Consider the following 24,598-nt stretch of genomic DNA (forward strand, 5'->3'; position numbering starts at 1 on the left):
GTGCAGCTGCTTCCAAGAGACTGAGCTGAAAGCAAAAGCACAAGACAGAAAATCCCCTTGATCCTGACCCAACCCAGGACAACAGCTCTGTGCTTGATGTGCACACTGCTAAGGTCTCTCCTGTGCTCCACAATGCTCTGTGCAGCTCAGTTTTTCCATGCAGTGATGGCTTGATTTATAACCACAATGATTTTAGACTCAAAAATCCCTTAAGTGTTACCTGGCAGGAATGATGCACCAGTCTGACTCCTGCAGGGTTCTCCATGCACAGGAGCAATTGTAAGGTTTGCAATTGCCCAGGCTGGCAGGAAGCTGCCACTATACCTGCAAATTCTTTGATTTGGGTAGCAGAGAGGCAAGAGGTTTGGTGTGGACTTTTTTCTCGGTTTTAGGTTTTCCAGCACTAAAGGGTGATTTTTTGTCTTGTGGTAACTGCTCAACTTCCTCTGTTCAGCTGCAGATGTACAAAGATGCACGTGGTGGAAACAGTGGCCTCATCTTCTCTTCTCCATCCCACCTGCCTCTGCCACATGACCATGAGATGCCTGAAGCTGCAATACAGTGACCTAAGACAGATGAAGTCCCTGGGGGCTGAAGGACAACTGTTCAAGATTGTGTCAGACCCCTTGGAGGGCATTTCTCCTTTTTGCAGGTATGCTTGATGCCTCTAACAACTCCAAATTCTGCTTGTGGTCCCATTCCCTTGCCCTTGAAACATCAGCAGCATTGTGGCTCTTAACACCTGTAGTGCACTACACCTTTTTATGTCATAACTTGTTCCACGGGTGGCTGTGACTCTTGGCTTTGGTTCACCTTGGACCTCCTTGATATGCAAATGGGAAAGAGGGAAGGAAATTCCTGAAATTCCTTGGCTGCAAAGTAATAACAAAATGCATCCAAGCAGCAGTTGGAATTTGCTAAGCATGCACAGATCTGAACAGAGGCTCGAATTTTCAGGCACAGAGCTTGAGCTCCAGCAACATCCACCACAAATCCCAAGAGCAATGTGATGTAGAGAGGTGAAAAACATATGATGAAGACACACAAATTCACAGAAACAATGTAGATTGCTTTCTGGATTAGATTTGTCTCATGAGGGCTTGTGGCCAACTTCTTTTTGAGACATTTGATGACTTGCACTGAGCAAAAAATCACAATCACCAAGGGGATAAAATACCCAAAGACGGTGGAGAATAACAAGGAGTAACTAGGTTCAGCAGATGGCTTCTCAAGGCAGTGCTGATTGCTGCTGACAGAAAATTGTGATTGCAGGGAGGAATAAAGGATCAATATTCCCCAAAGAAACCCACAGATAGAAGCTGATTTCAGTGGGGACCGAAGAATCTTTGCTTGCAGAGGGAACTTGATGGCAATGTATCGATCGATGGCGATCAGCATGATGATGAGGATGCTCATGGGCCTGTTTGTGAAATAGATGTTCTTCACAGTGAAGCAGAGCTGGTCTGTGGGGTGGTTGTACTTCTCAAAATACAACAGGAAAGGCAGGGCAAAGAGCAGGAAACTGTCTGCCACCATCAGGTTGATCATGTACACCCTGGTCTCCGTCCACCTCTTCAGTCTCCAGCAGAAAACCCAGAAGGCAATGGTGTTCAGGGGGATTCCCAAAGCAAACACTGGGATGTAGATGATCTCTTGGAACAGCAGGATAGCATTCTGCATTCTGCTGTCAGCTGTGGTACAGTTCTCCATGTTGGGTCCTATCTGCAAGAAAAAGGTGGAGGCCTGAGAGCCAGCTTGAGGGCAGTGCCCCTTGCCCAGGGCTCCGCATCCCCTCACCCCCCTGCACTCCAGGACTTGGCAGCCCCTGAGGAGCTTGGGCAGCACCACCACAGCCACCAAAGTACCTGTCCCTTGCCACCAGCTAACACAAAACCACAGAGGCAGATGCTCTCCTGAAGCTGTTATGGGGGAGCAGCTTGTCAGGGTTTAACACTGCCTGGCAATTAAACCAAATAACAGATGTTTTGTATTAATGCCCCTCCCCTCCCTGATAAGGAAAGGAGAGAGAATAAGGGAGAGAGACTGATGGGTTGGGAACTGAGCTACACAGCTTGAATGAAACAGGAATGATAAATAGGAAAAATGACTCAATCTATACAAATAGGCAGGAAAATGGATCCCTTCTCCCCCAGTAACTCTCACATCACCACAGAGGCTGCAGGGCAGCCCTGGGAAAGTCCAGGCTGGAATCCTGGAGTCAGCAGCAGTTGGGAGCTGGAGGCAGGAACACACAGATTCAGGCTGGAATGGATCAGGAGCAGAGGCAGAGGAAGGGATGGAATCCTCCCAGGATGCTCAAGCAAAGAGGGAGAGGAGAAGCAGGGGAAGCAGGAAGGGCTTTGAGCCTGGTGATCCCTCCCATTTCTCCTGAGGATGAGGTGTATGGGATGGAATCCTCTGTTTGGTCAGTTCTGGCACCTCTCTTGTCCCTTCCTCCCCAAAGGAGGGTTCCAGGTGGGACCTCTTGACTCCTTTTCTCCTTCTGGAGGGCAAAATGTTCCTCAGAGCTGAGCAGTGTCCTTGGTTCTGCTGTAACTATAACCATGGAGTGGGATCAGTCCCAGCAGCAGCCACTGCCTGAGAAACTTGCTGTTCATTTCAGCAGTGCAGCTGCTTCCAAGAGACTGAGCTGAAAGCAAAAGCACAAGACAGAAAATCCCCTTGATCCTGACCCAACCCAGGACACAGCTACTTTCCAACCAGAAGGCTGCCTTGCCCTCCAGTTATGGTTTGGGTAACAGTGGAGACTCTGCAAAGCAGAATGATCATTTTTTTGGTCCCTTATCTTTGCTGCTGCTGTGTTAAGTATTGTAGAGCCACTGGCTTTAGGGCAGCCTGAAGCAAAGTGCAACATTCCAACATTAGCTTGCCTTGCACCTGAAGCCACCCCATACATTTTTGGGGAGTCTTAACAGGCTTGTGAACCTACAGAGACCTTCAATTCTTCCAGCTGTGAATAGTTTAGGTGGTTTGAGTCCTGAGGATGGTGGGAACACTGCTGCAGGCAGAATGCCCAGAGCAAGGGCAGGATGCTGGGGAGGAAGAGCTCAGCATGGGTACCACCAGCTCCAACCAGTAACTGGTGTCCAAAACAAAAAGGGAAAGTGAGCACAGATGTCTTTGTGAGGAAAAAAAGGGAAGGGGAGGGAAGGGAAGGGGCCAAAATATTGCTAGAGCAGAAAACAAACATCTAAAAATTAAAAACTTAGACTATCTCCTAGTATTCCTTTAAATATTTCAGGGGTTTTGCCACCACCAGCAAGGAGGCTGTGGAGGATGATTCCAACTTGGTCTGCAGCTCATAAAAGTGTTTACAGTGAGGCAGGGAAGGAAACCAATGCCAGATTCCTGTGATTTCTTATAAATACATAAGTCAGTGGCTTCTAAGCATCGACATTTAAGCTGTAGAAAAATTGTCTAATTGCATGGACTAAAAGTGATCTGGGTTTTGTGTCCCAGACTGAGAGGCTGATTGGGCAGCTGGGGAGCAAAGTACCCAGCCAGCCCCAGAACTGGGCTGGCATTACAGAACCACCATGACACAGTCATTTTTAGGGTGGGATTTAGGGCAGAACTAACAGGCAGTGTCCTGCCTCTCTTAGGCCTTCAGCCTCACAAGTCCTGGGCTTTCCTGTGGTCCCACCTACCCTGCAACTTGTCCCCTGTCATTCCACAGTGAAAAAACCCACTCTGTACACGTGGAGCTGCTGAGCCCCCTCTCTGAGCATCCCAGCCCTATCCCACCTGGTAAGGAGCCCTGGGGTGAAGCTGCAGAGAGGGATGAAGACACAAATGAACAGAGCACCCTGCCACACAGGTGTGGGAAGAATGAAAAGCCATTACCTGCTTCTCCAGGGGCTGTCAGGTGGGTGTAGTCCTCAGAAAGGTTGCAGTGTAGAGGTTGGTGTCCTGGCAGGGGTGTGGGTGCCAGGGCAGGGTGATGCTCTGGGCAGGGTGATGCTCTGGGCAGGGCTCCACTGCCTTGGAGGCTGCTCTGGGAGCACTGAAACCCAGCGATGAGCTCCTGTTGCCCAGAAGTACTTCAGTGATCACTTCTTTTGGGGATGGTCGAGTCTCTGGTGCCCTCTGTTGATGTCCTCACAGCAGCATCCTGCTTCTCCACCATTTTTCCCTGCGCTTCACAAAAAAAAAAAAAAAAAAAAAAAAAAGCCATTAAAATTTAATAGTTTTTCAGAAAACAACCTCAGAAACCCAACCCCTAATGGTTGCAAATTGCCCTTCTCACAGTGACAAGTCCCTGGTGGTGTTCAGCAGCCCCTGGTGTGGTTGCAGAACGTGCCCCAGGCAGGCAGTGCTGGGGTGGGCAATGGCTTTTCCAAGGGGGGCACAGCACCCACCCGTGCACCCAGTGACACTGGGGACAGGGTGAGGGGACCCAGCACTCTTCTCTTTGGTTTCTTACCAACAAAGGGGACAAATATTATGGGTCTGCTCATCCTCTGGGGGACAGGCAGGTGTCTAACACTGCTGATCAGCATCACTGGAAAGCCCAAGGTGGTGGCAGTGACAGTCAGGTGAAAGCTACTGGTGTGGCAGGACATTAAGAAAGATATTTAAGAATGTGCCCAAGTGGTGTTTTATAGTTATTATATGTTATATAGTTATATAATCATCTTATATATATAATATATAATGTATTTATATGTATATTTATATTTATATTATATATAATATGTAATGTATATATAACATTATATATAATAGATGTGATATAACATACAATTTATGTTATATATGGGGTTATATATATAATATAGCTATATAGTTATATAGTTATTTTATGGTTTATAGTTATTTTGCTGGCCAGACTCTGACTCCCCTAGGATTTGTCCTATTAGTTCCTGTCTCCTGGTCCCAAAGGTGACCCCAGCAGCTTGAGGAGCAGCCATGGGCTCCCTGAGAGCAGATGGAGGTCAGAGAGGAAACTGAATAAGTGGGCAGGGAAGCCTCCTGGAGCTCTCTGAGAGTTGCCTGGCCAGAGCTCAGAGGCCATTTTGGAGATTGTTTCAGTATTTAAAAAGAAAAAAAGCCCCCTCTTGGGAAGCATCTGAATAACATGGAGGAGGTCACCCACTCCCTGTCTCCCCTGACTTTCTGAGCCTGTTATTTATGGACCAAGACATTTTTTCCCATGGGAATATGGAGGGGAGGTGGAGCCCCAGCTGGGAGTTTTAGCAGTGATGCTCTGACCCTGAGCTGCAGCCAGGAGGGTGAACCTGGGGAGCAGCCTGGTGCCAGAGCATCAGACCAGGGAACAGCAATGCATGGGTGGCAAAGATCTAAAAATTAAAAAAATTGAAAGATCTTCTCCTCACCTGGGAGCCACAGCCCCTTGGGGATGGCTGCTCCAAAGAGCAGGAAGGAAACCCAGAGAAGTCAGCTCTGAAATCTCCAGGGCTTTCTGCCTTGGTGGCACTGGACAAGTCTTGCTTGCATCCTAAAAGTGTTCCCCCACATCTCTTTGACCTCTTGTTTTGAAGAGGAAGGACCAGCAGCAGAATCTTTGCTGCTTTGTAGGACCATGTACTCAACATCACCCCTCCTCCCCTGTCCCCCCAGCTTTCTGAAGGAATATGATTAAAAATAACCTGGGTTATTTTAATAACAAAAACAACCTGAAGTACACAATGAGGTAAACAAGGATTTATTCTTTTGTACCTGTTTGCAATAATTGATTTTAGAGAGACATGTGTGGGTCACCTGTCTTCCTGTAAGGGTGAAGGGGAGGTGGTGGAGGGTGGAATGGGTGCATGTGAATAACCATTTATCACATAGATACTCTTATGTATCTCTGGGAAATAATTCTGTTGTTTAATAGAAGCATAGGGTATAAATTGCAATGAATTTAGTAATGCTAAACCTAACCTAGATCTGCTCCAGGCAGCAATAGCTTTCCCCAAAATCTGAAGCTGCATCACTTGATGCTGCAGAGTTTTTGGGGGGGGTTTGGGATCTGGTGCTTTTCATCCCCAACCTTTCCTTTAGCAAATAGGTGTCTGTCAAGGGTGGATTTGATCTGGTTTTGTTCAGTTCTGGATATGAACTCTTCATGGAACTCCTTGGTCACAAAATCATAGAATCATAGAATTGGCTGGGTTGGGAGGGACCTCAGAGATCATCAAGTCCAACCCTTGATCCACTCCCCCCGTGGTTCCCAGCCCATGGCACTGAGTGCCACATCCAGGCTCTTTTGAAATATCTCCAGGGATGGAGAATCCACCCCTTCCCTGGGCAGCCCGTTCCAATCTCTGATCACCCTCTCCGTAAAGAAATTATCCCTAATATCCAACCTAAACCTCCCCTGGCACAACTTGAGACCTCTTGTGCCCTCTTGTCTTGCTGAGAGTTGCCTGGGAAAAGAGCCCAACCCCCCCCTGGCTCCAACCTCCTTTCAGGGAGTTGTAGAGAGTGATGAGGTCTCCCCTGAGCCTCCTCTTCTCCAGCCTCAACACCCCCAGCTCCCTCAGCCTCACCTCACAGGACTTGTGCTGGATCCCTTCACAGCCTCCTTGCTCTTCTCTGGACCTGCTCCAGCACCTCAATCTCCTTCCTGAGCTGAGGGGCCCAGAACTGGACACAGGACTCAAGCTGTGGCCTCCCCAGGGCTGAGCACAGGGGCAGAATCCCTTCCCTGGACCTGCTGGCCACGCTGTTCCTGAGCCAGCCCAGGATGCCATTGGCCTTCTTGGCCACCTGGGCACACTGCTGGCTCCTCTTTGGCTTCCTGGCAATCCAGACTCCCAGCTCCCTTTCTGCCTGGCTGCTCTCAGCCACTCTGTGCCCAGCCTGGAGCTCCCCATGGGGTTCTTGTGGCCAAAGTGCAGGACCCGGCACTTGGCCTTCTTGAACCTCATCCCCTTGGGATCAGCCCAACTCTCCGGTCTCTCCAGGTCCCTCTGCAGAGCCCTCCTGCCTTCCAGCTGATCCACACTCCCCCCCAGCTTAGTGTCATCTGCAGATTTGCTGATGATGGACTCAATCCCCTCATCTCAATCCTCACTAAAGATATTAAACAGAACCGGGCCCAACACTGATCCCTGGGGGACACCACGGCCGCCATTTTGATGCAGCCCCGTTCAGCACCACTCTCTGGGCCCGGCCCTCCAGCCAGTTCCTAACCCAGCACAGATGCCCCTGTCCAAGCTGTGGCCTGACAGCTTTTTCAGGAGAATGCTGTGGGAGACGGTGCCAAAGGCCTTGCTGAAGTCCAGGTAGAGCACATCCACAGCCTTCCCCTCATCCCCCGGGCAGCCACCTGATGATAAAAGGAGCTCAGGTTGGTCAGACAGGACCTGCCCTTCCTAACCCTGTTCTGACTGGGTCTGATCCCTTGTCCATCCTGCAGGTGCTGTGTGATTGACCCCAGGATAGACCTGGCCAGGCAGCAGTTGGATGTGGAATTATGTCTTGGGGTGGAGGAGAAGGTCCTTAAAATTTGGAGCAGGAAACAGGTAGCCCCAGTGCTCTCTATGATGATTCTGGTTTCCTCGAGTACATTGTGAAGGGTAAACTTGAATTTTAATTTTTAATTTCAATTTTAACTTTAAAATTCTAGATTTCTAGATTCAGACTAGAACTTTAAAATTTTTTCTAGTCTGAAAGTGCAATGGCTGATTAAGTAACTGCAGGGATTTACCTCATCTCTCTGGCTTCTTCCAGGCCAAAAAATGACTTGATACAAATGACTTGATAAATACAAGTCTTGCAAGCAATTACTCTCTTTCTCTTCTAGTTTAGTGCAGCTGCTGTTTCTTTTCTGCTTAATTATTGGCACCAGCAATTCTGTGGGGTTGAGGCCCAATTAGGAGCAGCCTATAATTGTGTTTAAAAGGGCCAGGGATGCTTTCATAGCTGGTTTCTCTGCTGGATGAGACTGGCCAGTTTCTCCAGCTGCAGCCACATTATTTTCTCCAGTATTGGGATTTAAATCTTTCCTTGGGGAGGGCTCTTGCTTTCTGCTGCCTTTCTCTGAGGAGCATTAAGAGGAGGGGAAGAGTCTAACACAGCTGGCAAGACTGAAGGAGCTGAGTGCTCTCTTTATTAACTGCCCTCATTACAAAGCTGCAAATAATGCCTTGTTCTTCATGTCTTCATCTTATTGCTTGCTCTCTAATAGATGCTGGCAGTGTTGATGCCCAGGGGGACATCCTGCAGCAGGACATTAATTTCTAAAGGGAAAATCATCAGTTTAGACCTGGACAGCTGGAGAGGTAAATAGTGAGACCTGACTTTGTACCAGGCATCTATTGTCAGGGTTGACTAAAAAAAAAAAAAATTAAAAAGTGTTGGAGAGCAGGTAATTCTGTGCCCTTTGAGCATATCAGTGTCACTCCAGACTCTTGGTACAAGATAATTCTATGTTCAAAGCATTGGGCAGTTCTCAGGCCTTGGCTATGTGCCTATTTGGGGCAGATTTTCCCATCCCCCAGGTTTATGAGACTCAAACCACAGCAACCCAGTAATGGGAAAATGCTGGTTTTATTAGTAACTGCCCTGGGCTCCTGCCACAGAACCCCAATACCCTCCCAAACTTTATTCACAGCTCTCCCCTAAAGCAGCTCAAGGACCTTGGGGTGCCCTGCATGCCCCTGGCATGGCAGAGCCAGGGAGGTGGGGGTTGAAATCCATACCCCAGGCACTCATTCCAGGTGTTCCTTGTCTGCAAGGACTCCGTGGGGGTTGCAGTCTGATGGGATAATTGCTGACCTTGCTCAGCTGATGCTCTGGGACAGGGCTGGGAGGGGTCTGATTGCAGCTCCTGGGGTTGCAAAGTGATTTTCTGGGTGGGTGGTGCCTTAAATTGGGATCTGGTGCTTGCTAAGTGTGAGATTTGAGGTGAAACACTGCATAAAACAGTTCAGGTGTGTGAAGGGAGGGGTTTTGACCCCAGTTTTTATCTAACCTTTATCTTGCCTTGCTCACTGCCTAGGTTGTGCCAACTGGGGACTGAGCTGGGGTTTTCCTGAGTTTTTCTGCATCTGGCTGGGACCTGCCTGAGTGCAGCATCCTTGTGCAAGAAGGGAGCTGGGCAGACATCCTGGAGGGTGAGTACCGTGGGGAAGCTGTGTTTCAGTGTTTATGTCTGTGGAGAGGTGGAAAAACCAGCACACGGAGCACTGGTGCCATGCTGGCTTTCTTTAAAACTTCCCAAGTGCTTTGCCATATTTTCTTTAGCAGGGTTTCTTGGTTTCTTTTTTTTTTTTTTTTTTTTTTTTTTTTTGAAATAGTCTTGAAATAGTGTGTGCTATCCTCAGGTCTCTGCTTGACCAGGATTTTAGCCTGGGACTCAAACCCTGAGGTTTAACACCTTTAAAGTGTGTTTGAAAATGTCTCATCAAGACACAAGTCCCTCTTGTGCTTTGGGAAGAGGGGAGCTGAGAGGAAGCTTGTGCTGGAGCTGCTTTGCTGCCCTGGGATGCTGCAGATGCAAATACTCTTAAAGGCATCCTTCATGCATCCCTACAGCCTGCAGAGGCAGAGATGCTTCTCCAGACTTTCCCATAAGGAGTGGTGTAGCCCCAGGCTCCAGGTTTCTCCCCCTCCATGTATTCCTAGCACTCCAGCCTTGGTGATGTGGGAGATGCTGTTGGCTTGGGTGGAAATCACAAAGAAATGGGTCATGCTGGTGGTGGGGGAAGTTGCAGGGAGTGCAAAAAAACCCTGGGTACTGCCTTGGCCTGAAGCACAGGGCACCAGATGTGCCTGGCAGGGTGAAAAAGCTGGCTCTGAGCCTCCAAATCTTGCAGTACAGGACAAAACTGTGACAATGTTTGCTCTTGCAGTGTGCCAGTAAGGAAGGGAATATTTCATTTTGGCTGCTTCCTGGCAACTAGGCTTTAAATTAATATTTCCTCCTAGATTTTATCCCTGATGCCTCTCAGCACTTTTGTTGTTTTAATTTCCCTTGCCCTCAGAAAAGCTGCCTGGAAATCTATGAAAAAAAAAACCAAAAAACACCACTGTAAAAAGGCTCTAACTTGCTGCTTTCATTTTAAGTTTCCTTTGATCCAGGAATTGCTGCATCTTTAAACCTCTCTTTGTTTTTTGGTGTGTGTTTTGGGTTTGTTTCTGCTTTTCCCTCTTTCCTTCCCATTACCCCACCCCGTAGGAACAGGGTTTTTCCCAGCTCCCTGAATTCAGTATGATCAGACTGAGGATCACTGAGGGAGCTGGGGGTGTTGAGGCTGGAGAGGAGGAGGCTCAGGGGAGACCTCATCACTCTCTCCAACTCCCTGAAAGGAGGTTGGAGCCAGGGGGGGGTTGGTCTCTTTTCCCAGGCAACTCTCAGCAAGACAAGAGGGCACAAGAGGTCTCAAGTTGTGCCAGGGGAGGTTTAGGTTGGACATTAGAAAGAATTTCTTTCTGGAGAGGGTGATCAGAGATTGGAATGGGCTGCCCAGGGAAGGGGTGGATTCTCCATCCCTGGAGATATTTCAAAAGAGCCTGGATGTGGCACTCAGTGCCATGGGCTGGGAACCACGGGGGGAGTGGATCAAGGGTTGGACTTGGTGATCTCTGAGGTCCCTTCCAACCCAGACGATTCTGTTATTCTATGATTCTATGAAAGTTTAGAGGGTGAGGAGTTCTTTGGGAAAGCAAGAGGAGGGGGTCCCTCTGTCTGCCAGCCCAGGGTGTCCCCACCTTGCTGGAAAAATAGATTTTTTTTCTTTCCTAGGCTGGCTAGGGGGATGTCCCCTTCTTCCAACCCTTCCCAAGGACGCATAGAAAAACGTTGGAGTGTTCTCACTGAGAGGTTTTTTTTTATTATTGATATTATTTGTAATGTGGTACTTGGCTGGAGTGTAGAAAATGCTGCTCTTGAGAGTGACCTCAGCTGAAGCTCTTAATGCTGTTCTGTGCTTGCAATGATGCATTAGCTCTGAGCTGTGCTGGCTTGGGAGTCTTCTTAGAATGGAGCTGAGAAACCATCAAATCCTCTTTTACCTACAAGTCAGGCAGGTTCCACGGAGAGAAAGAAGTTTGATGGGATTGCTACTGATCCTTAATACTCTTCCCCCAGGAAGGAAACTGATGAGAGCTGGGGTCCTGGGAATCTTTATCCCAGCACTACCTGAAGCTCTCCCCTTGCTTATGGCACTCTTACAAAAGGAGAAACACAGATTCTGGATCTCTCCTCCAAACTTGGGAGCACTTAGGAGCTATTCAGAGATGGACAGGATCCTGCCAGCTTGCAGATGGAAACTCTTAGACACTGCTCCTCTGACCTGAGCAGGGATTTGTGCCATCACCAGGTGAGGGATTTGGGAAGGGACACATCCACGCTGGGGCCCCCAGTGCCCAGGAGGATTTGGTGTTGACATGGGAGCTGTTGGTGTTTCTGAGCATCACAACTCCCTGGCCAACAAATTCGTGGTCACTTTGGGGACCCCAGTGTGACAGGGTAAATGGGGCACTTCTGTTGTGTGGCCTCATAAAACTTTTCAGATAAATTGAGAGAGAAGATCCCTGCCCTAACCAAGCATACTGCCTACATTAGAGATAATGATAGGGGATAAACATTAAAGGAAAATTAAAGTGAAAAAAATTCAATGCAAGTTAATAATCTGAATGTATTTAAAAATCTGGGCTAAAGAAGGGAGACAACAAACCATGGGTGGAAATCAAAGGCCTTAATAAGACAAGGAATTACAGTGGAAAAAATGGAGCCCCCTGTTCCAGCTGAAAAGAGCAGACCTGGCTTTTGGGAACAGTCTTCTCCCTCTCCTCACATTTTAAAATGCTGGCTTTTAAAATGTGTGGCATTGGTTTAAACCAATTTCAGTGGCAAAAAAGAGGGAAATTTAGAATGGGATATTTAAATGTAACTTATTTTTCTCATTGCTTTGAAATTTAAAAAAAAGCTTAGGCTGTCTCAAGTTACCCTTCCATGGTGTAGCAGTGTTTGACTTTGGGTCCACAAGGAGAGCAAGAGCAGAGGTGGGAGAGAACTCCTGGTCCTGTGGAAGCCATTCCTGTGTAACCTCCCTGATTTCTCAGGAGGGAGGGTCCACCCTTGGCACCCGTTTTCCCCTCCAAAGGCAATTTTTTGGGTAAATAGAGCATAGCTGCAGCGCCAGTGCCCCAGGACGCTCTGTGGGGCGAAGCCACTGGTGAGCTTTCCACCCAGCCCCCCTGTTTTAATGGACACTGGTGTCTGGGTACAAGAGGAAGCCCATAAAAGTGGAATCATTGATGTTGTCAGCATAGACCCCGTTGTTCTCCCCTTCCCCATACACTTGGAGCCAGACCTCATCCCCACTGCTGAGGTGCAGCAGGACGGAGCCACTGGCTTGGTCCACGTTGTTCTGCTGGTACTGGTCATAGGTGAAGATGACAGCCTTGTCCTTCTTGTAGAGGCTGACCTTGACATCTGACAGGTAGACTGTCAGGTGGTAGGCGAAGTAGTAGGTGCCAGGGATGTTGCAGAGGAACTTGCCAGTGCTGGCATCGTAGTGGCCCTGCTCGTTGTAGTAGATTTTGGTGAAGATGATGGGGACGTTGGGGTGGGGGGCTCGGTCCCTCAGCCCCACGCTGAAGGCTGAGCGGTAGATGTAGGCACTGTCACCCTTCTGCCCCGTGATCCCTGGGCTTCCAGGGAATCCTCTGGCTCCTGGGATTCCTACCGGGCCTTCGTCACCTTTGGGACCTTGAATACCTGGGGGATAAAGTGGGGGACAGGGAGTTGTGTGCCTGAAAAGAGGGAGGGGGCTGTGGGATGAGGATCTGCTCGGCAGCGTGGAGCTGGGGGAAAGCTGGAGGAACTCAACACCTCCCCCCCAACAACTGTGTGCAGAGCTGCCAGGAGCAGCGGTGTCTGAAAAAAAACCAAACACCATTGGTTGGAAAAATAACCACCAAACTCTTTGACTTGGGCTGTGGGATCTCCCTTCCTGGGTGTATCCAAAATCCATCAGGAAAAATGCCAGGTATGGACCCACCAAGCATGAGACCTTTCAGGGCTGGAGCCACCCCCTGCTCCTCACCAACCTTGCTCTCCTTTCTCTCCCTTTAATCCGTCTTTTCCATCTTTTCCATCCCTGCCAGGGAGCCCGTTGTGGCCAGGGTATCCAGGTGCTCCTCCCATCCAGTTGGCACACGGCTGTTTGGGATCGGGCTGGACCTCCTGGGTAGCCACCTCTGGGCAGTGGGGAGCCAGGAGCAGCAGGAAGCAAAGGAGGAAGCCTGATGGGTTCCTCATTGTTGGTTCCTGAAAAGGAGAAGAATTTGGTTAATTTTAAATGTTAAGGGTGAGGGGAAAGGAAGAAAGGGAAAATGAAAGGGAAGGGAAAGAAAAAGGGAGAGAGAAAGGAAAGAAGGGAAAGGGGAAAGGAAAGAAGAAGGGAAAGGGGAAAGGAAAGAAGAAGGGAAAGGAAAAGGACCCCCAAATAATAAAGAATCACAGAAGGCTGAAGTGTGAATCAACATGTCCAAAAATTCCACTTGTCCCAAGGGCCTTTCACAGCCAGCATGGTGCTGGGATAAACTCCATGAGCCAAAAGATGATGGGGCTCCAGGGAACAGCCTGGAGCTCAGCCTGGGAGCACATCCAGCCTGGAGAGGAGCAAATGCCAGTTATTCCCCAAACATTATGGATTCTTTGAACAGGCACAGAGTGGGACCAAGCCCTCAGATGCCAGACTACCTGTGGCTGCTTTCTCTGCTTGAATTTCTGCCCAGCTGAGTCAGCTGGTGAGGAGAAGCAGATCTCAAAACCTCCAAAGCTTTTGAAGCCCTTGCTCAGCTTCCAGCTGGATGTCTAGCCCTTAACCTGGCTCTGCTGATGAAATAATGCCACTGTTCTTTTCCACCTGGATTATGGGAAGACAAACTGCACATTTTTTAGCCACAGTAGGGCCATCCTCTTCTTTAGTTGCCTTGCTAGGCAGAGCAATCAGTGCAGCTCCTCAGAAGCAGGGCAGTGGTGACACCCTCCAGTCAGCCTGGGATTTTGTTCTGATGCTCCCAGAGAGGTCCCAGGGGGACCTGGATGTGCTTTGGATGAGGCTTTTTACAAAACAGATATTTTAAAATTCCTGTTGTTCTGCTCCCTGGGCAGAGATTGCACACTGCAACAATAAAGGTATCCTGTTACCAGGATTGGAAGAGCCATAATAGGCAATAAAAAGTGAATAATAGCATGGCTATTAGAGCCTCTTAGATCTGTAATTTCCAAGAAAAATAGTGTTGTGGAGCATTTTTATTTTTTTTTTTTAGGGTTGATTTTCCTGGGCAGACTCTTTGAATGTCATATTCAATATATCAAATAATGCCTCGTGAACTCTCATGCAGTCACTTCCAAAGGAAGCTCAGTGACACAGAGGTTACCATTATTTCAGCTTCTGCACTGTATTGGGGGGCTTTAAAGGAAACATTGCTTAATGGCTCTTGCCATTAAATGCATAATTTTATGCATTAATGCATAAAATCAGGCAACTCCTGAAGCCCTTCCCACCCTGATGGGCTCTGGAAGTCCAGGAGCTGCCCAGTTCCCCGGACATCTCTGAGAGGAACCCCCCACCTGGGTTCCCTCTGGCTTGACTCCACACATGTCCCCCCCCCCAGAAAATCAGCAGAGGCTGGCTGGAGGTGTCTAACTGTGTGAAAAAGGCCCCAGTAAATAAGACCCCAGTAAATAAGACCCCATAAAAATCTTCTCCAAATTGCTTTTTTTTTGAGCTGCGTTTCGGCGATTTTGCTGGGGCTGGTTGTGCCTTCTTAGATGCTGCCTGCAGCTTATTAAATATGGTTAGAATTTTAATGGTGCGTGCTAAATAGCCTCAAAACCAGGTCTTCTTTCTGAATAAAACCCTCCTTTAAGGTCAAAAGCGGGGCCAGCTTGAGGCAGCCCAAAGCAGGAGCCTCCCTACCCCATCCAGCTGGCTCCGCAGGGCTTGAAGCGATGCTGCCTGCAGCATCCCTGGGCACCTCTTCACTCACTGCCCATCTGTTACACAATCTAATTCTCCCCTTTTCTCATAAAGAAAGTGTGGTGATAGACAAATAGAAAACAATTTCAAACTGCACTTTGACTCAGCCACAAGTGGTGTTCTCCTCTGAGAAACAAAGCAGTCCTCTGGCAGAGGTTTGGCTTGCAGAGGGGGAGTTTTAAGCTCTGCCTGAGTTTAAACTCTGGTTTAGGTATGCTAGCCCTTTACTGTAACTTTCCCATTCCTTTTTGCCTTTCCAAAAGTGCAGTGTGAAATAATCTGCTATGTTTTGGACCTTTTGGACAAGTAGTAGATGAACTAAGTACTTTCAGTGGGGTGGCAGCTACTCTATTAAAAGATCATGTGCATTTCATGAAGCTTATTCATTTATCAGCAAAATTATTTATCCATAAGAACAATGACCTAAAAATATCAATCCACCATTCCAATGCCAATATTTTCTTCAAAGGGTGTTAACCAGGGGGTTGGCATATATTTATATATATCAACTTTTTTCTTTTTGCAATGCTTGTAGCATCAATTTTTTTCTGACTTTCCAGTGGTGACTTGCTCCAAGGGACTCCCACCTTCAATCTGAGTGATGCAGGTTTCTGACAAGGAGCTGGTACAATTTGGAGAGATTTGGGCAAACCCAGTCTTCCCAGGAGTCTTTGAGGAAAGGTGAATTGCTAGGTGCCAGCAGAGCTGCTATAGCCATTCACTGTGAGTCCTGACTACTTTTGATTTAAGAGTTTTGATCTCTAAATAGCCTTTCTAAAAACAGGAGTAGGTACCTAAGGGAGATCAGCTATACTTGGTTGAAAATACTCACCAGCTACTCTCAGAATAACTCTTAAGGAAACTTCTTGCAAACCCAAAAGTCTGTCTGTCTGCTTTAGCCCAAAAGAATAGAAAGTCCTGAGCTGCAGAAGAAGGAAAAAAGAATTAATCCTGCTTACCAGCTGCTCTGAGTCCTAGTTGGCTTGCTGCAGTCTCTCTGGAAATGAAGTCCAGCTACCACATCACTCTCCCTAAGGGTCTGAGGAGCTGTAGGCTTGGACACTGCGTTTCCCATTTACTCTTGCACACGCTGACCTAAAAGTTGGGTCTTCCCATTAATTTGATTTCCTGGCCATCACTTCAATTTTGGACCATTTTGGTAATCTGATCCCACTGGGATAGCCTGTGGAGATAGCCTGAGCAGGGGGAAGATGAGTCTGGGAATTTGATAGGAACTGGAGGAGCACTGGAGGTAAACTCTGCTCGTCCAGAACAGGGCTGGTGCATCCCGAGCCGCTGCTGCCTGTGAATTGGGCAATGTTGTTAGCAGCTGATGGAGAAAGTGTGTCTGCAGGCTCACAGGAATGCACTTGAATCTCTTGTTTGCTTGGGTTTTGGTTTGGTTTTTTTTTTTTTTCCTTCAACGTGTTAAGAGATGAATTATTGTGAGAGAAGTTTTGGCTTCTCCTTTTAACAGCAAGAGCTGCTCCTGCTGCTGCCACACCAAAGAAGGGCAAAGCTGCCCCAGGGAAAGGGCAGTGCTGGGGGCAGAGTTTCATCTCAAAGTACTGCCAACACTCTTGTAAATCATCACAGTCATTTCAGCCCTTCAGATGGCTTCCAACCTAGCACACGTTTTGGCTTTAGGTCAAGACAAAGTCTTTTTTTTTTTTTTTTTTTCTCTGCGTCTCCCTCTCCTTCCAGAACAAAGGCTGAACCTAGAAGAGGGGAAAATTTCCTCCCCAGCTGCTCCAGGGTGGTTCAAGCTCAGCTAAGCTGGCAAACCTGGGCTGACAAAATCAGACCAGGAAAACCAGCATGATTGCAAAAGAGTTGTTGCAACTGGACATGAGGAGCCAGCTGGGGAGCTGGTGTCCCTGGGAGAGGGGAAACTCATCCATGTGCATGGCACCAGGACAGTATTCCAGAGTGCTGAGTTGTTGTCAAGACCTGGCTATCCCAAAGGACTAAAAATACGTGGAAATGAACACGTAACTAAGTTCTTAGATGTAGACCTGGGAATCAGCAAGGGTGGATTTTGAAGCCCTGATGAGAAGGGAGGAGCCATAGCGTGGCTTATTTGCCTTATTTTGGTCAAGTCCTTAGTTCAGTATTTGAAGAATTTGATTTTTCTTTTTTTTTTTAAATGCTACTTTTTCCATGCAGGCTTGAGACTTAAAACAATCATGCAACCCCCCCCCCCCCATGAAGATATGACAGAAAATTAGGTAGATTCTTGTCTTCTGAGTGTGATTTGCTAGAGCTCTGGGTGGCTCTTTGTGATGCCAATACTTGTGTCTTGGCTCCTGAGCAGTGAAGGTAGGAGCAGGATCTCATAACTGAAGCAGAACCTTTTTTTTTTTTTGCAGTGGTGAGGAGATGTTTTGAGCTGCTTTTGCCTGGGTGTGTGGCCAAGACAAAGCTGTCTTCCCTGCCAACTCTTGGCTTGAACCCTGAAATGCAGGGCTGGTGCCTTTATTAGGATGCCAGGATTTGAAAATAGGACCTGACATGCTTAATAGGTGGTTCTGCAATTACCTCATGGCCCTTCCATTTTGTTATTAGGAAAATATCACTGTGATAAATCTTTCAGTGGTCCATCCAACAGCCTGCCAAACCTTATCCCTGCCTCCTGGGAAAGGGCTGGAAGTTTGGGTGTACAACCCCTGCTGTACTGACTTTTGGTTCTGTTGGGATTCTGTTTGCAGGTTGGTGCTGGCTCCTCTTCCCACTGCAGAGGGAGGTGTTGTACAACCCAGTGAGCTATTATATAAATATAAATATATATTTATATTATTGTGCCTTTTTGCTCTGCCTGGTGACAAGCAAAACCTGTCACCAAGTGCAGGCTGTGCCCATAGCTGTGGTGCTGAGAGGCAGTGGCTCTGGTTGGGGGGGGGTTGTTTTTCTGTTTTTTTGGTTTGTTTTGTGGGGTTTTTTTTCTTGGCAGAGAGAAAGCTGCTGTCCCCAAGTCCTGCCAGACCTTCTCATCTGGTCACCCAGATCTCTGGGGCAGGACACAGTGCCCCATAACTAACTGGATGGCAAACCCAGTGTTGAGTCTTAGCTGGTCTTCATCTCTTTTGGATCTGATGCAAGGCTGCAAAATGTGAAAAATAGAGAAATGGTGGTTTGTGGAGCTCAGCTTGCAGTGAGAATTCAAAACAAGCAGGAAGTTATATTTAGCCAGCTATAAACAGGAATAAAATAGAGGAGGAGGCTCGTTGTCAGGTCCCACGGGTGTAATCTGAGGGCTGCAAAGCTGCTTTGGCTATGGGGAGATGGGGATGGCTGCCACAGGAAGAGGTTGGTGGCTGTCCAGGGGCAGGATATGTCCCCTGGGGACCAGGAAAGGCTGCCCAGGGGCAGGGTGTGTCCCCTGGGGACCAGGAAAGGAGCCCAGTGCCATCCCTCATGCCAGAACCACCTTTGTCCCCGTGGTCTTCCCTTCCCAAGGCTTCCGTGCCCTAGAGCTGAGGTCACTCCCCCAGGAGCTGGCCCCTTCCCTGCCCCAGCTTGCTGTCCCCTGGGATGCCTTCCCTCATCTCCCTGCTGGCCCTGGATACCGGGAACAACACACATTCCCCTGAAATTGGGACATTTTAAAATCTTGCTCAAACTTTGCTAAAAATGGCGCAAAACCGGCGGCTGGCCCAGTGGAGGGAGGGGTGGCTGCCAGGATGCTCTGCAGCTGGGGTGCTGCTGGCTCTGGTGTCCCCAGCCCACCTGGGTGACCCCTGGGTGACATCCTGGCTGTGACAGCCCCCCTGCCTGTCACCCCCTGGGCAGCTGGGCAGAGGGCAAGCCCTGAGGATCCAGCTCCAGTGAGTGACAGTAGTGACGTGGCCTTCAGCCACCACCAGCAAGGCCCCTGGCCACAAACCCCCACCCTCCCAGCCCCTGTTTTTTTTTTTGTCCACCCGTGCCCTTTCCCCATCTGCCACTGCAGTTCCCTCTGGTGGGTAATTAGGAACGGGAAGAGGGCAGGATGGGGGGTGTCAGCCCCACCCCCTGTGCCTCTGGAGGCTCCTCCCGCAGCCAAGATGTCGTGGGATCCACTGGGTGGCTTGGGCAGGAGAGGAAAAGCAGAGCCCTGGGCTGCTGCAGCCACCTCCGTCCCCTCCAGTGCCATCTGGGACACCCAGGGGACACCAGCACAACGTGCCCTGTGGCCGTGCTTGCTGCCAGCTTCTGCTGTTCCCACTGGATTTTCCTACATGAGGTGGCTTAGGTCCAGGGAGAGGCAGAGCTAGCAAGGATGGAGGGGACAAGGGCTTTGTGGGGACACGTGGCATCTGGGTTGTGTGGCTCGGGTGGTGGAAAGGATTGGAGCCCCACGAGTGGGGGAAACTGAGGCAGGATTTGGGGGCCACCAGAAGCCAGCAGTGAGGATGTGATCTGCTCAACTGGGCTGGGGGAACTGTGGTCTTTCCCTGGCTGCTAGGACCTGTCTGACACCTTTTCCTTTGCTGGATGGATCCAGTCTGCTGCTCAGCACCAGGGTCACTGATTTCTCGATTTCTCAGCCCATTTCCCAGGGACAAATGTGCTTTTTTCAGGGCAGCTCAGGCAGAAAGCTCCTTGCCAGGCTCCAGCCTCTGTGTGTTCCTCTCCTTGGTGATCCCAAACAAACTTCTCTGGCCTCAGGGGATCCCTGCTTGGCTCCCAGCGAGGGATCTTGGAGCTGCAGGGTTTCCCATGCTGAAGGGGACTCTGAGATGTGTTTGTTCAGGAAGAGGGCCCTGTAAATACTGCTCAGAGCTCCTTTTATTAATATTCCAGCCAGTCCCAGGGGGCTGCTTTGGCCAGGCTGTGTAGGAAAGGACCCATGTAGGGTTGTGCTTCACCCATCTCCCCAGCTCAGAGCTGAGCCAGGTCCTGGCTGCATTTAGCCCAGGCTGGTGATGGTTTTGGGAAGAGAATAAACAACCTCAGCTACCTGGGATGCAGAGCACTCTCCCCTTCAGCATCAACCCTGCCAAAACATCCTCCTGGAGTTTTCCTCCCAGCAGGGAGCACTTCTTTCCAAGGAGGCACCTGAGAGCATCCCTCCAGCTTTGCTCCAGCCCCGAGGGAGTTGGCAGAGGCTGCTGGGGCCCAGGGCAGGCAGGGAGGGGCCATGGGATTTTGGGGTTCCTGCTGCTGGGATTTCATGGTGAGCCCCAGCTCTCCCACCCCCAGCTGGTCCTGGTCCCCAGGCTTTAGGATTCCTCCCATGAAGGTTTTCTTTCTCTCTTTGTCTGTCCCTCCTCTCTTTTTAAGCCCAGGCAAGGCTCCTCCTGGCTCTGTAAGCCCTTGCCTGGTGACAGCTCAGGGCCAACCCTGCCACTGGGGTCAAAGTGATGAGCCCAGGAGTGAGGCAGCAACTTCCCATCACGTTGTTCTTTCCATTATGCAAGCACTGAAGAAGAATTTGGGGCCATAATGGTTTTTCCATTCACTGCAGTATTGATCCAGAGCCACCAGCTCTGGGAACTTCTGCTGTGCATTAACCTCCCTGCTTTGGCAGCAGGATGGATGTGATCACAGAGTAAGGGGATTTTGGAGCTTTTTTTCCCCTTTCAGGACCATCCTGGTTTGTCATCCAGCTGAGTGGCTGCATCCAGGAGGCAGGACTGGTCCCTGCATGCCTTAGGGGTTGGGGGTCTGGGCTCAGACTCAATAATCTTGGCTTCAGAACACCAGGGAGGTGCTAAGGGACATCACTTTTCTGGTTTCTCCAATTCTTTCCAAAAATCAAACCACTTAGAACTGAGGATATGATTAATTAGCAGCATCATTAGTCTTATATTCCTACAAAATGAACTATAATTGTGTGATCTGAGTGATGTGTATTTCACCAAGAAACTGTGAATCTGCTAAGAAAGTGGCTACTCTGTATTTTGGGGCATTTTGTGAGATGAATTGTCACCAAGTGCTCTTTGGGGAGGGCACAGAGGACAATACATCTGTGACACTTGTGACAAGTGATAAGCAGGATTTTCTTTGTGATAAGCAGGAGGCATTGATGGTTGCTATAGGGCTAATAAAAGACTTATGATGCCTTCAATTATTAATTTTGATAAGTGCTTCTTCTCCTGACTTGAACAGCCAAAACCACACTGTGACTGGTTTTAGTGGTAATTTTTTTTTTTTTTAATGGAATCAAGAGTTTGCCTCCTCTGCAGACTTTGCCTCTCTTCTGTACAAAAACCAGGACCAGTCACACATAGAAAATCTCTGGTTTTGGCTTTGGAAAGCATCTTTCTGCCCAGCAGCCTGGAGAGGGGGTGGCTGGCCTGGCCCTGGGGCTATGGGAGGTTCAGGTGTGAGCTGGAGATGGGGAACTGGGAGCAGACTGGAGCTTCCCAGCCTCCCAGATGTGAACTTGGGATGCTTTGGATGCCTTGGATGGGCTGGGATGGGCTGGTTAGAGCATCCTGCCCCAGACCTGCAGCTCAGCCCAGCTGGAGGAAACACCTCCTGCTGCTGCAGAGCTGGGATTTGGAAAAAAAAAACACCTTTACAAATGCACAGACAAAAGATGCAGTGGTTTGTGTTGGTGGCCCCAGCTTCTGGGGACCCCTCCCAGCCTGGTCATGGCTCCAGGTTGTCCACAGGAACCTTGAGATTTGTAGTGTTGCTCCTCTGGGCTGGAGGCAACTGAGTACCTCAGAAATCCTGTGGGATTAGGAAACCACAGGCAAAGCAGATGATTTGAACCCTCCTGCTCCTGCTGTGACCCCTGGGAGGTCAGATTCCCATCCAGGAGGCTCAGGATGCCTCAGGATGAGGAGCATCTCATCCAGCAAGACCTCTGGAGGGAGGCAGGAGTCAAAGTGCTTCTATGTTAAACCCCATTTTCTGCTGCTTCTTGAAAGTTTTTTCATGTGATTCCTATGTCCCTGCCTGCCCCCCCCCCCCCCTTCCTCCTGCTCCTCCTCACACTGTTTTCTGTGGATTAGGTTCAATTGGATAAATTAATCTTCTTTTGTATGGATAATCCCTCTGAGGGCTGTGTCCTTAACTGAGACTGTTCCTTCTCATTTATTTGGCAAAGCAAGTACCAGCTCCCCACTGGGTCTCTTCTCAGATGACACAGGAGTTCTCTGAATAGCAGAGAGAGAAAACAAAAAAAAGGATCTCAGTGTTCCTTTTTTTTCCTCCCAGACAGCTACACGTATCCACCTCCTGTAAAATCCCCCCCAAATACTTCTGGTTTTAGCTCCTTGTGGGCTTGCATCCTGGAGGCTTTGCCTAGGAAGGAGGCTCCTGGCTCAGCCATGGAGATGGGGACATCAGGAAAAGCCTCTCTGAAAGGAGGAGAGGAAAGAAAAAGTGATTTCCCCCCCACACTGCCCAAGAGGAAAGATTAAAGAGATTAAAAGGATCAAAATGAGGTATTATAAAAGTGTTCAGCATGAGGAGCACCCCAGTACCAGCCCTATACTGGCCTTACAAGTGGCCTGGCAAAAAGTCCCATTTAATTCCTATCCTGCCAAAAGCCATTCCCATGCCTGATCCAGACTGCTGATTTCAGGCAGGAATTAGTGCTTGGGGCATTCCCTGTATCTGCCCCAAGGCATTGGAGAGCACTGCCAAACCTGGATTTTTCCAGACTTTCTCCACAGGGAAACCCTGGAGCAAAGTTCCCCACAGTGTCCTCAGGGGGACATCTCCAAAAATGAGGGTTTCACACCCCCAGGCAGCAGGTGACACTGGTGCCACCTCTGTCCCTGCTGGGGTGGGAGGTGGCCCAGGGCAGAACCTGACCCTAAAGCTCCCTCCCCACTTTCTTTCTCTGTTGCCTCTTGGCTTTCCCTCTGCAAATATTTTTATTGGGCTGAACCAAAAATAATTGCTTCCAGCTTGGCCTCTGGGATTTGGGATGAGGCTGCAAATGCCAGGCACATGGTTTGCTGGAGATAATCAGGGCACTTCTGCACTCTGCAGCTTTGGCACCTCTCACATTCCCCTGCTTTGGTTTCTGGGCTTTGTTTATTTCCCACCTTTGCTTTGCTGTGTGGGTGCCTTTACTGCAAATAATTGGCTTTATGGTAATTTTTATATTGGGTAATAGAAATATATTGCTATTGGGAATTTTTATATTTCTTTCTGAAAGGCAGAAAGTGGCATCTCTGCACGAGTTCCTCAGTGACTGAAGTTCATGATTCCATTAAAAATTTGCTGAGGTTTTTTCCCCCCAGCAGCCCCTCTCACCATCCTGGCAAAGCATTTTCTACCTTGATAACATTTTCCAGTTAGTGAGGGGAAGGTATTAGAAGAGCCTTTCCCTTGGGGACAGCACGCTCAGGCTGCATGGCAATGACTCCAGGCTGCAGAGTACCTCTGACATTCTGAAACAGAGAAAAAGCAGCCCTGAAGCCATTGCTTGGGCTGAGCATTTCTCTGGGGATGAAATTACCTGTTTTATGTACAAAATACAATTAAGATAAGCAGAGCTGCTCTCTTCCCTCAGCAGACCCCAGCCAGGTCACCTCTGTCCCCTGGGCTGGGCTGGTCCGTGCCTCTCCTGCTTCCTACAGCAGCTCTGACATTTGGAGAGAGGTTTTTGCACGAGCTTATCAAAGAGAAGCACCCACCATGATTTATCCCCCTAAAGAAATGTTCTTTTTCTGGGCTATTTTACCCTTCAGCTTCTCTGAATTTCCTCACTGCTCTTCTTTCTGGCCACCTGATACTTGTTTTGTTGTGCCCTGCCCTCCTGCAAATTCAGGTTATGATTTGCAGCTGTTCCTGAGGTGAACAGGAGCCCAGCAACACCTGAAGACTCTTTTTCACTGATGGAAAAGTAGCCCCAATTATTCCTTTTAAATAATGACAGGGCTGGGGTCAAGACCTTATGTGTGATGAGATGCTAATAAGAGGGGGGTTGGGAAGTGCTGGCGACAAGAGGTGATAAAAGCAGCAGAGGTGGCAAAAACCTCTGCATCCCATCCCCAGGCTGCTGCTTCTGCTTTAAACCCTTTTGGGGGCTCAGCACCCATCCTGCTCAGCCAGTGAGTCAGCTGCTCTCTCTGAAAACCCTTTGAGTACTTTGGGTTTGGTTCTGCTCAGTTCTGTCCTGGGGACAAGAGGAGGTAAAAGCAGCAGAGGTGGCAACACCTCTGCATCCCATCCCTGCTGCTGCCTGGTGGTCCATATCCTGCTTTAAACCTTTTTGGGGGCTCAGCACCCATCCTGTTCAGCCAGCTGCTCTCTTTGAAAACCCTTTGAGTACTTTGGGTTTGGTTCTGCTCAGTCCTGCCCTCTGGGTTTGGGCTGCTCTGGGTGACCCAGCTGCTCCTCTGTAGCCTCTCTTGCTCCTGCACTTTTAGGATCCTGCTTTCCCAAGAGCATCCCTGTGCCATTCCCCTTCTTTAAGGGGGGAAGCCAGGGAGTTGGCAGAGTCAGCAGAGAGAATGGGAATGTGAAGTGAAGCTGGGTTTGCAGGTGGAAGCCTATTGCTAACAAGGTAGAAAATGCTTTGCCAGGATGGTGGCAGGGGCTGCTGGGGGGGAAAAACCTCAGCAAATTTTTAATTGAATCATGAGCTTCAGTCACTGAGGAACTCGTGCAGAGATGCCACTTTCTGCCTTTCAGAAAGAAATATAAAAATTCCCAAGGCATAAAGCCAATTATTTTCAGAG

At 49.0% G+C, this 24,598-nt stretch overlaps 3 protein-coding genes across 4 annotated transcripts in view; all 3 read right to left on the minus strand.

Moving 5' to 3' along the window:
• Positions 1-24,598, minus strand: part of LOC139800087 (collagen alpha-2(I) chain-like) — a 217,060-nt gene that overhangs the window by 102,376 nt on the left and 90,086 nt on the right. The gene's annotated exons all lie outside the window — the stretch shown is intronic.
• Positions 545-1,932, minus strand: LOC139799475 (G-protein coupled receptor 35-like). The gene has a single exon (XM_071751525.1). The coding sequence runs from the start codon at positions 1,708-1,710 to the stop codon at positions 763-765; it is 948 nt and encodes a 315-aa protein (XP_071607626.1). The 5' UTR covers positions 1,711-1,932; the 3' UTR covers positions 545-762.
• On the minus strand, positions 11,593-16,317 carry ADIPOQ (adiponectin, C1Q and collagen domain containing). 2 transcript variants are annotated; one of them, XM_071751708.1, is made up of 3 exons: positions 15,929-16,317; positions 13,030-13,249; positions 11,593-12,697 (listed from the first exon to the last, which is right to left on the minus strand). In XM_071751708.1, exons 2-3 carry the CDS (start codon positions 13,238-13,240, stop codon positions 12,180-12,182), a joined length of 729 nt encoding a protein of 242 aa, XP_071607809.1. In that variant the 5' UTR covers positions 13,241-13,249; positions 15,929-16,317; the 3' UTR covers positions 11,593-12,179. The 2 variants fall into 2 exon arrangements, with proteins under 2 accessions (XP_071607809.1, XP_071607810.1); XM_071751709.1 differs by lacking the exon at positions 15,929-16,317 and adding an exon at positions 15,802-15,911.

The sequence above is a fragment of the Heliangelus exortis genome, chromosome 9, assembly GCF_036169615.1.
Source record: "Heliangelus exortis chromosome 9, bHelExo1.hap1, whole genome shotgun sequence".
Classification (NCBI taxonomy): domain Eukaryota; kingdom Metazoa; phylum Chordata; class Aves; order Apodiformes; family Trochilidae; genus Heliangelus; species Heliangelus exortis.

What these genes read in the sequence shown, in the direction of transcription:
- LOC139799475 (XM_071751525.1), bottom strand. Translation starts at nt 1,710, where the DNA reads ATGGAGAACTGTACCACAGCTGACAGCAGAATGCAGAATGCTATCCTG.
- ADIPOQ (XM_071751708.1), bottom strand. Translation starts at nt 13,240, where the DNA reads ATGAGGAACCCATCAGGCTTCCTCCTTTGCTTCCTGCTGCTCCTGGCT. An exon ending in GGGAGAGAAAGGAGAGCAAG is followed by an intron (nt 12,698 to 13,029) that starts GTTGGTGAGGAG and finishes TTTATCCCCCAG; the next exon opens with GTATTCAAGGTCCCAAAGGT.